The following is a 12,596-nucleotide window of genomic DNA, read 5'->3' as shown; positions in this document are numbered from 1 at the left end:
GAGTGATTTTACCCCATTCTTCTTGAAGCACCGATTTTAATTGTTGTTTTGAAGAAATGGTGTGTTTGCGAAATTCTTCCCTGGGTTTTCTCCACACCAAGATTCTACCGTCAGTATCAAATATATTAAATTTACTCTCATCAGCAAATATAACTTCATTCCAGTAATCAGAATTCTTATTTATGTTGGATTTTGCCAAAGCCAGTCTGAGGTTTCTATTCTTTTCACTCACGAAGAATTTTTTCCTGGCTGCTCTACCGTGATATCCAGCAGATCGAATTACTCTTCCAATAGTCTCAGGATTAACAATTACTCCATATAATGCTTGTAAATCAGGCAGCAACTTTGGGAGCACTCATTCTCGGATTTTTTTTAATATTTCGAACGATAATTCGCTTTAGTCCATTGGATAGCTTTGATGGTCGGCCAGGTCTTCTTTTATCCTGAATCATTTGATTCTTTTTATATCGTTTAATGATATTAAAAACTGTTGAATGACTCAGGTTAACGGTTTCAGCAGTTTCTCTAATAGAATTTCCACGTTCAATATGCAAATTAATAACTAATTTTCGAATTTCAGGCAAAGTTTCTTTTCGTTTAGCATTCATGGCTGCACAGAGATAAAAAACACAAGAATTCCAAAACAAACTGGAGAGAAATACTGCAGACGATTGCGATAAATTATTGCCAATAGCTTTTGAGTAAAAATAAAAACCCCAAAAAATATTTTTATTGCTTACTTCAGACGATTTTTGTTGCATAGTACGTAGTAGTATCTAATGGTGTCCCACCACTTATGTGAACCATTTTTTGCTCCGTTCTAAATTTTTATTAAATTAATATTTTGAGAAAATGTATGTGATGTAATAATTGTTACTAAATTTAAGTATGAAACACACCCACAAAAAATGTTTACATGTTTTTTTAATTTATTTTATTACAGTTTCCTTTTGTAAAGCACAAGTGTCCCATCACTTTTGTGAGACACTGTATTATCAAAGAACTCATATTATCAAGTGCGATTACGATTGCAAAAACTACGTATTATAATAATGAGATAAAAGTTACTTATAGGGTCAAAGTTTACAGTTTTGCTACTGTTGAGTAGATCGTCGGGCTATCGATATATATAGTAAGTCGGAAAGCATTATAAACATATCAAAACCCAAAAATTAAAAATACAATTTAAATGAAAAATGATGTCTTAAATATAATTCACAATTAAAACAAAAATACAAATTTAAAATACACAAACGATATGTTAAACATTGCATATAAAATACGTTACATTACAGCTCGTCATCACACATTATCTCGTTTTCCTTTGTACACAACGATCCATATTCGCCCGAAAAACATCAAAGCTCGGTGTCCATGTACACATCCATCTATTTCCACCTTAAAAATATCAGAGAATTGCACAACCTCGGCATTGCGAACTACATTGGCTCTGCCCATGTATACATCGATCTATTTTCACTTAAAAAAACATCCTAGAATTGCACAAACTAGGCACCGCGCACAACCTCGGCATTGCGCACTACATTGGCTTTGCCCATGTACACATCGATCTATTTTCACTTAAAAAAACATCCTAGAATTGCACAAACTAGGCACCGCGCACTACATTGGCTTTGCCCATGTACACATCGATCTATTTTCACCTAAAAAACATCCTATACTTGCAGAAACTAGGCATCGCGCACAACCTCGGCATAGCACACTACATTGGCTCTGCCCATGTACACATCGATCTATTTTCACTTAAAAAAACATCCTAGAATTGCGCAAACTAGGCACCGCACATAACCTCGGCATTGCGCATTACATTGGCTGTGCCCATGTACATATCGATCTGTTTTCAATTAAAAAAACATCCTAGAATTGCACAACCTCGGCATTGCGCACTACATTGGCTCTGCCCATGTACACATGGATCTATTTCCACTTAAAAAAACATCCTAGAATTGCAGAAACTAGGCATCGCGCACAACCTCGGCATTGCGCACTACATTAGCTCTGCCCATGTACACATCGATCTATTTTCACTTAAAAAAACATCTTAGAATTGCAGAAACTAGGCACCGCGCACAACCTCGGCATTGCGCACTGCATTGGCTTTGCCCATGTATATGGCGATCTCTTTTTACTTAAAATTCAGAAATTGAAACTCTGCATTGCTCATATACTAAGAAATCTGCTTTCACTTAAAAGAAATCGGAGAATTGCAGAAATTCGCGCATAAGCAACTCCATTGATTCGCGTTAAAAAAAAAAAAAAAAAAAAAAGTTTCTAGAAAAATTGAGTTTACTACAGGCGAATCAAGATCCTAGCCTAATTGATTTCTCAGCCGTACATTTCTTGCAAATACTACCATTCGATGACTTTTTCTGACTAACTAACCAGCATGGTATCTTACATTTTTCACAGAAAACGTTATCCTTCAATAATCGACAATCCATCAAAAATCCTCTAAAAAGTTCATACTATTGTTAATTCATACATAAAATATCTGTTCCCAAAATTTTACGCTTGTTTGAAAACTCCCACCTTAAATTTTCCTTTATAATCTCCTGATATTTAATTACAACATCACTAACAGCAGTTTTAGAGCAAGCAATAACTAAACGCAAAAATATCACCTCAAGTAGCCAAAAATATATATACAAAATAGTATTCACGGTATCTGAGCGTTAAACAATCGCCAATAACAGTGCTACGAATTGTGTATTTAGATATTAATTTTAGTAGAGTTCTAATTTAAAATGTTGTATTTCCTCCTACAACGCAGCGTGAGACAAATTTTAAGAGAAATCTATACCGGAAAAGTAAGAATACAGGGCACGTGCATTAAACTTTGAGTAAACGGATATGTCGGTAATTTGTATTGAAATTGAATAAATGTAACTGACTACTAAATTAGCTGTAACCGTAATTCCATCCTCTTGTTTACATTGCGTTTGGCGAATAGTATGGGTTACCAGATCATATCATTTATCGCCGCTCTTGGTGGTTTTTTTTTTTTTTTTTTTTTTTTTTTTTTTTTTTTTTTTTAAAATTCCGGGTGGGCTATACTAAAGCTGTGCCAATTATACAATTATACTTACCAGATTTTTTTTTACCATTAATTTCAACAGTACATATTCCAAAACGCTTTATTACTTTCTGAAGTGCGCATCTCATAGCATTTGCTTTACAATACTTTTTAAGAGATTGCTTTCCAATACGAACAATTCTTGCTTAAATAGTTTTATAACGTATTTGTCAACAGGATTTCAGTTTATGTTTACAATTCAATATTAAGGTTATTATATATTTAGATAACATTTATAATCATTATAAGTTAGATACATTTACTAATTAAGATTTCTTCACAATTGTTTATAAATGAATAAATTCTTCGTTTCAAATACATTTATAAATAATTTAATAAATATTTATGTATTTTTTAAAGGCAGATACATGCTTTTTGCTAGCACATGCATAAATACCCATACATATTTCATATTTTTCATTTCCGGCATGTGCAAATCTTTAATTTCTATGCATTCACTATATTTTATTTTTAATTAACGTGTAATATAATGACATAAGTAAAACGTGTAAGCCTAAAGGGATTATTTTTCAGATATATAAAATTAAAATGATGAGTTTAAAATGAGCAACAGCATGGAGGCCTCTCCTCTAAAAAATTTTAGAAGGTACATGTTACAATAATATATGGATGTGAAAAAAATTTATTTTATTTAAAACATTTTGGTATTTGGAACATAAAATAAAAGTAGCGAATACTCTATAAAGGGTATCGAAAGACGTATACAATTTTAAAGGTACCGTAAGGTATTTTTCTTTCTTTAAGCATAACATTTTTGTTAAAATTTATATTTTTGTAGTTCAACAGCTTAGAATTTTATAACACAAATTCATAATCAAAATCGCTGTTGTTAGTTATCGAAAAATAACCAAGATGTGATTTTTGCGTAAATGTCACTAAACTATACAAATTGCTATTATCCATCACACTATGAATGTTTCTTTCATGTGAAAGTGTCCCTTTTCCGATTTGTATGGAACTGTCGTGTGTCGAAATACTATCAGAACACTGTCAAGCGAGCTTCTGAATGTGAACAAAGAACACTCCATCTGGTGACCGAAGCTTCGAAGCAGTGCTTCACTTCTAGTGCCGGTTGGCCACTCCTTCCCTTCTTACCTCCATGTGAGACACTATGACATAGATGAATTCCTCTGATTAAGGCCAACAAAAGGGCTTCAAGTCTTTTAGATTACAAATAAAGATATTCATAAAGAAACTGCATTCTTTTTTCAGGTACGTACTTAGCTCATCTGAATACAGATTTGAATGTTAGACCACAAAGAGTGACTCGCTTTTACAGACCTATTGAAATGTAGAAACTGATTATTTCATCATACCTGCTCGATTGCAACGATTCTGCTACACGAGTAGCCATATCAGCGTCTACCTAAATCTTCATTTGAAAAGCTATTTTAGATTTTAGGATGCTAAAACTTGACAGAATTTCACAGGGGAAAATATATCAATATAAAATTTAAAATCAGAAAAAAATTAATCACGGATTTCCTTGTGCATAATGGGCTTATATATAAAACTTAATACTAATCCAATATTGAATTTTGTCTAATTTTACATGCGCAATAGGAAAGACCATTCTTATACATATTTCTAAAATACAATAAATAATATTTTTAAAAGTTTTTACAAAATTAACTTTTATTTAAAACTCACAAAGTATTTAATGAACTAATAGAAAACAAATTACCATAATTTCATGAAAACAAGGTATTAACTTTTATATTACTATAGATATTAATTTTAAATTTTACTCAACCTCCCCTTTGATAAAGTTAGGATTCGAGGTATCTTATTTTTCAAAGTTTAATTTCCAATCTCATTACAAGCTACCTTCCATTTAAGGTAACGCCATATTTTTTATAATTTTAAATATTTACTTGATTATGATAGTTGAAAATTTTTTTATTTATGTAATTTATATATATATATATATATGTAAGTTTAGAAAGTTCAGAATTAAGATTAGTCCGAAGGGGCGTTAGATAAGAAGGGCTATTACTCTCGAACGGCATTTGCGTCGAATCACTATAAATGGCTGTATCACTTTTCAAATTGTTGCCACCAAATATTATCGCCAAGTATTATATATGAAGACATTAATAATAAAGTATCTTCATGAATTTATGTTTCTTGAGTTATGAAAACACAACGATACCTAGAGCCATCAAATTCTGAATAACGTAGACCTCCACGCGAATATGGGGAACTAGAACTCAACGGTTTCGAAGTGAGCAATGGCCACACACTATAGAAAAAAATATTTTTACCTCCAGCGCGCGAGATTGTCTATTGCACATTCTAAAGATATGCTGTTTTTAAATATTTTTAGCCCAGATGCTCTCGAAATGCATATGTATGTGCAAATGAAAAAAAAAAAAAAAAATTAACCCCTTGGGCGTAATATAAAATCTGAAAAATTTCAGATTTTAAACAATTTTTTAAAAATTTTTTAATGCTTAAAATCTCGCAGTACGCTGCAAATAAATTAAATAATGAAATGATAACAAATAAATTAAAAATAGCTGGCCAACAAATGTTAGATTGTTCTTCTTGTTAATCTGTTGGCCACCAACTTTCGATTATTTATCATCTCTTGATTACGCAAACCCATTCACGTATTCAAACTTCATAAACCGTTTCACGTATATGAAATGTCCCGTTTCTGAACTCAGTACCTGTCTTGATAAAAAAAAAATGAAATAATTCAAAAATTAAGACAAAAAAAAATTTAGTGAAGTGCTTTAGATGGTTTAAAAAATGTGTTTAATTTCTTTCCTATCGTCTTTTGCACATTTCATATCATATCATATAACATACATTATCTGCATGTTAAGAAAATTATTACTAAATTAAAATTTTCGAAAACAATTCGATTATTTCGTAAACTAAAAAATAAAACGAACTATGACTAGCGAAGTAATTTAGAAGCATAAAAATTATACACTAGATGAAAAACTTAAATGATTAACTATGTTTATGCCGATAGTTCTTTAAATATCAAATAACAGATAAACAATTAAAAGTACTGGTATTTTCTACTTGTTGTAATGTACTGAAAAATTATGTAAATTTTAAAAATGCTGGGAAAAATAGTATTAAATTAAGGCTAAATTCAAAGCTTCTTGTGGGGATACTAAAATAAAAATTTTTAAATAATTATTTACTTTTCGAGCACATTCATGAATAATAAACCAAAAAATTCATCATTTAACTTCATCAAAATATATCAACATTATATTTGTGCTAAACATCAAAATTTCGTAGGGGGGGGGGAAATCGTACTTTTAAACATTTAAAATGATTCTCTTTAGAGTCAGAGACACATTTTCGCAAAAAATCTCTATACAGAATTAAAAAAAAAAAAAATAATAATAATAATAATATGTATAGAATTTTATCTCGTATTTGTATTGTGATTATTAATTATTGCACAAATATTACATTAAACACATGCTGGCTGGTTAAAAAGATTCCAGTCTTAAAATAAGAAACAAAAAATATCAAAATATATTAATCAAATAACGCAGAAGAGATTACAATACTTAAAATATTTACCAGCCATTTGTATTTCACCGAAAGCACAGGGACAACAGCCTTTTGAAGCGCCTCTCAGCACCAGGTTCAGTCGTACAGTCAACAGCGGTTGAAATTACAGGCATCTTAGGTCAGAAAAGGAAATTGCTCTATCATATGCTGATTGGTGGTCAGGTGGACAGATACGTCACGTGGTCAGAGTTAACACTAGATCTTATCTGTACAAGTTTACCATTTTTGGCGAAAATTAATTATTTAGATTCGCCAAAATAAGTATACTTGGCTCTCGTGTGATATCGCTCGTGTGATACCGCTGCAGTTTGGCTTTGTTATAACCAAAGAATCTCTAGGGAATCTCTTATAGTGTCTTCAGCAGCCTATACTCAAAGGTATTGGCTTCCATGAAATGGCACCTTTCCTTTTTCTTTATTTTTACACACCTGCTTGAAGGAGTAGAGAACAAAGCATTGTACTGTGAGAAAGCCATTCTTTTATTCCTTTATTTTTATACATCTGTTTGGAGGAAGGGAGAACAAAGTAATGTACTATATTCAAGAAATCCTTCCTGACGTCACAAAGAGCTAAGTGCACAATATCAACAGTTTCTATTTTCCCTGGGGAGGGGGAAGAGTTTCTTTCCCAATCTGCACCAAAGGTGACATTATCGATCTTCAGAAACCCTCTCAGCTGGAAAAAGGTTCTCCACCACAAAAGCAATGACGTTATTTAGTAATCATAACATGTTCGGACAAACCCACAGCTGACTGTATCATGGCCTTGAAGCGAAATCAGTTTCGGAAGGTCACGTGATCGAAATAGTCGATCTCTTTCTCTTTACCATAATCCCGGAATTAAAGTTTACCGAAATAATAGTTTGTCTTAGAATAAATATAAATTAATAAACGTGAGTAGGTCGTATGATTTACATTAAATTTTTCATACTGCAATATTTTAAAGGCGGTACTAAATGCTAATTGCATTCATAAAAAAGGACAGCCATCTATTTGTACTAGTTCCAATTTAAATCAAATTCCAATCAAAATCACTTTTTCCAAACCATCCAAGAGGTAAGTGATTAGGCTTGGTTTTTTTTAAAGTGATTTCTCCAAATTACAGGTCTATTCCACTATTAAAAATAAATTCATAAAACTTGAAGCTGTACCATATACATACATGCTACATATTATACATAATCTATGCAGAAACAAAGCATAAATCAAAATAAACAATTGAGTTATTAACTGAAATTAAATAAATTTTTTAACATTTTTATATGAACATTTTATATTTTGCATAATTATTTAACATTATTTTACAAGTTATCAAACATATTTGATAACTTGTAAAATGTATATCTTCAATAATTTTTAAAACAATTTGTACTTCGTTTATGTAACTAAAAATATCATTGAGAATCACTACATGCAAACTTCATTTATGTAATTTTGATAAAAATGAAATCCATTTACGTAATCTGAATCAAATTTATTGTCAAAATAATATAAAATCCACATAGGGGGGGGGAATTCAATAGATTTATGTATGTAAATTTTAGATTTTCATACTAGTAAATAAATATTAAGGGAAGAATTATTTTGTAAAACTCCATGCCGCTACCATCGCATTAGTTATATAAATTTTTAGAAGACAAATACCCATAGTCATCTCTCTTCACTCCATTCACTAATAAAATCTGCATATCTCAATTTTATCAAAACAGGAAAATGAATTAAAATTCCTTAAATGATAGAAAATTTGAATATAAAGATGAACTTACATGCATGTTGTACTATAAATAAATCTTTCAAGATAATATCAAAGAACTAAATGCTAATTGCATTCATAAAAAAGGACAGCCATCTATTTGTACTAGTTCCAATTTAAATCAAATTCCAATCAAAATCACTTTTTCCAAACCATCCAAGAGGTAAGTGATTAGGCTTGGTTTTTTTTAAACTGATTTCTCCAAATTACAGGTCTATTCCACTATTAAAAATAAATTCATAAAACTCGAAGCTGTACCATATACATACATGCTACATATTTTACATAATCTATGCAGAAACAAAGCATAAATCAAAATAAACAATTGAGTTATTAACTGAAATTAATTAAATTTTTTAACATTTTTATATGAACATTTTATATTTTGCATAATTATTTAACATTATTTTACAAGTTATCAAACATATTTTCTAACCGAGTTTGTAAAGTCATTCCACAAGTGCAAAAATCTGTTAAATTAAAGTAACTGTATGGTGTACTAATCGTATCCAAGATAACTTATATAAAATATCCATTTGCTTTCCTGGCATAAGAAATGTATTTTCCATGTTTTTAAGAATTTCACCAAACAAGAAATATACAATTGAAGATTTTAATAGAGTAACTTCAGATGGAAAATTTTTAATTTCCCCCTTATCTAATTCTTTAAGAAAACCAAAAATATGATCTGCTATATCTACTGAATGAATACTTTGCAACCAGTCCCGTCAAATATTGCATTTTATCACCCTTAATTTTTTCATGGCATCATAACCTGAAACATAAACTAGCACTGCTAAAATATCAGAAGAAACATTTTCTATAAAAAAATCATTAATTAGTAAATTTAAATAATCAATTAATATTCGCAAAAGTAAAGATAGAATCCTTATCATAATCTGGTAAAAGGGACATTCATATTTGATTGAAATTATAATATTGTTTTTAAAACGAAGCTTCTTCTCATTTTCTAATAATTGTAGGTCATTTATTTAATAATCTGAACCTGACATTTGCCGATACATTTCAAAACTTGATTCAGGAGCATTGAAATTTTCCTAACAATATGTATTCAGCTTCATACTTTTGTAACAAACATGGAATCAATTGAATGCATCTGTAATTGTTATTAATGACTGAAACGTTTGTGGTGATAAAGTTTCTTTTATTGGGGCAGAATGTCAAATATGCTATTAGAAAGAAATAATCAAAACAAGGAATTCCTAATTTACTATTCCAAACAAATATTCAAAACAATACTACGCGAAACGTCCAAACTAATGTATTTGATGTTATGTTAAAACGAAATACTTGAATAGGATTGAGAACAGCTACAAATTTTCCCAAATAAATCTAAAAATTAAAAAAGTATAAAACGAAGTATAGATAAAAATATTATTTACCTTAGCATAAGTGATTTAAAAATCACTTAATAGCAAAATATACATCCAAAAAATCCACGACCACGAGTTCACAACCACAAACTACCACAAAAGTACATCGACCATCTTGATCACGTGACTTTTGCGCTTCAAGGCCATTATAGAGTTGGCTGTGGGACAAACCCTCATGACGTCGCGATGAATTTCTTACTGGAAGACTCTGCTCCACCGCTAAATCCATGACGTCATTTCTCAGAGCATCTGTACGCTGAAAACTTTGCTCCACCGCAGAATGAATCATATCGTCCTCCGCCGTTAAAACAATGATCTCATTCTCCCAGCTTGCTCTACCGCAAAAATAATGGCGTTAATCTCCACCGCTAAAACAATGGCATCATTCTTTACAACTTGCTCCACTGCAAAAATAATAACATCAATCTCCGCCGCTAAAACATTAACCTCTTGCTCCACCGCAAAACAATGACGTCATGCTCCACCGCTAAAGTAATAACCTTGTTCTCCACCGCTAAAACAATGAATGCCACCGTTCTCCATCGCTTGCTCCACTGCAAAACAATGACGTCATTCTCCATCGTTTGCTCCACCGCAAAACAATGACGTCATGCTCCACCGCAAAAGTAATGGCGTCATGCTCCATCGTTTGCTCCACCGCAAAACAATGACGTCATGCTCCCCCGCAAAAGTAATGTCGTCATGCTCCACCGCTGAATTCTTTTATGTTCGAATACAATTCAAATTATAATTCATATTTATAAATTAAATAATTTATATAAATAATAATTAAAATTTATCTGCTTCAATGACGCATATTATTTATTGAAATGTTTAATTATAGAGCAAGAGCATTGTTCCAAAGTAAAATTTCATTAAGTCCTATTGTTACCATACACCAGAATTATAATGAACGAAAAACATACCATGCCGATGTGATGTCATTTCCGGTATAGAAGCTATCGTACAACAACTAAACTAGGAAATGAGTATGCTTTATGACGTCATTTCCGCTAAAATAACCAGCAGAAAACAGCTCAACTCTGAAAAGGGGCGTGGTCTCTGACGTCACTCGCATCGAGAAGAAGGAAAAAACAACTCAACTGTTCCAGAACTCCCATGCAGCAGGAGCAAAACAACTCAACTGTTCCAGAACCCCTAAAATTATACTACTCACATGGAATTAATATTCAGCCATGGAAATGAAACTTTATCGCCTTTTTCACAACTTGGAATATAAAAATTTGTTAACTTGGAATATTTTTAATGTATTCATTGTAACTTAACTGAAAAATACCCATATTTCACATTATCAATAATTTATTTAGCACTGAAATCTTACAGCCTTTTGAGAACGAAACTTAATTTACCATACCTGACAAATGACTGCTACATAGTTATACATTACACGAAATATTGAGTAGAGTTCCAAATAATGATCTAACATAGTAATTAACATAAAAGACCTAACACAAATATTTTTAAGATAGAAATTTCAAACTGACATTGCTTAATAATGAATTTTTACAGCTTTCTTGACATTTAACTTCTCATAGATAGTAAATAAAATTACACACAAATAATTATACAAAATAGGTAATAATGACAGAAAGTCCATATGATGATCTACTATAGTCACCAACTTTTAAAGCATTTTAACATGTCATAAGAAAGACCACACTTTTTTGAAAAGCATTATTTTAATTAAACATTGAAACCACACAGTCCTGCGCACATGTAAAACTTTTTTATTTATCATGAGCATGACACATAATAAGTAAATAAAGTTTTCACAAAGTACGAAACACATTTCTCTTTTAACTGACTGTACTCTTAAGAAAAATGCAGTAAAGAATGCTTAGAACACTCAGTGCCACAGTTCCTCATTTCCCTAGACATTGACCAAAATATACATGTACTCTAAAATCAATTAAACAAATTCAAATGTTAGTATTCAAACAGGAATGCTTCACAAATTAGATAAAAGAGAGGTACACAGTCATCTTGAGTGATAAATACAGAAAAGCATGTAAGGACCGAGAAAAAGATGTATTCGTGGAGAACTTTTTAAGATAAACTTGCTCTATTTTTGCACATGGGTTATATTTTGCATTTCAGATTAAGGAAACATTCAAGATAATTCCTGTATAACTGGGGATTTTATTCACACTTGTTAGTAATGTAATTTATTAGAACATTCGCAGACGTATAGGACAAGTATGCCATTTCCAAGGAAAACAATTTTCCCAAGCCAGACTTTAACAGTAAAATATAAAATGGAATAAGAAAATATCATATTTCCAACAAAATTAGTATCTGAGTATGCAAAAACATGAACAAGAAACGAATATTTTTTCTGAAAATGTTCCGAATGGGATAAGTCAGGACTAGTTTCATGAACAGAGCATGAAAAATAATGATGAATTTTTAATTTTATTTAGTCTATAGTACATTTACTTATGCTAAAATTTTCCAGTTAGTTGACTGTACTCTGCATTTAGGCACAAGATGATAAATCAGAGTGATTTTGTATTTTAAAGCTTCAGACTCAGAAATACTACAACTCAAAAGAAAAAAGATTAAAACGACAAGAGAATATACTATAAGCAAGCGAACGTGATAAATGACTTTTTTTCGCTGATTTCCATGAATTCATAGATCGGTAGCAAAGTTTTAATGCACTGTATATGAACTATTTTTTTCAAATATAACGATCACTGTTTTCCATTTACATAGACGTTAAGGAAACATAGACCTTACATACACTTTAAGTTAAATGTTAATTTACCTTT

General features: G+C 31.0%; 1 protein-coding gene across 1 annotated transcript in view; it reads right to left on the bottom strand.

Moving 5' to 3' along the window:
* The window catches only part of LOC118204950 (tudor domain-containing protein 5-like), a 91,056-nt gene extending 84,015 nt beyond the window's left edge, over nucleotides 1–7,041 (bottom strand). The window contains exon 1 of the mRNA XM_085819733.1: nucleotides 6,668–7,041. Coding sequence (XP_085675859.1) covers nucleotides 6,668–6,674 — 7 coding nt within the window. The 5' untranslated portion in view covers nucleotides 6,675–7,041. The remainder of the gene's footprint in view (nucleotides 1–6,667) is intronic.
* Between the last annotated feature and the right edge of the window lie 5,555 nt (nucleotides 7,042–12,596).

The sequence above is a fragment of the Stegodyphus dumicola genome, chromosome 1 (genome assembly GCF_044657685.1).
Source record: "Stegodyphus dumicola isolate Sdum_Otavi_A_Nest chromosome 1, ASM4465768v1".
NCBI classification, from domain to species: domain Eukaryota; kingdom Metazoa; phylum Arthropoda; class Arachnida; order Araneae; family Eresidae; genus Stegodyphus; species Stegodyphus dumicola.
Note: the sequence above shows the minus strand (reverse complement) of the source record. Positions and strands in the feature narration are given on the sequence as shown.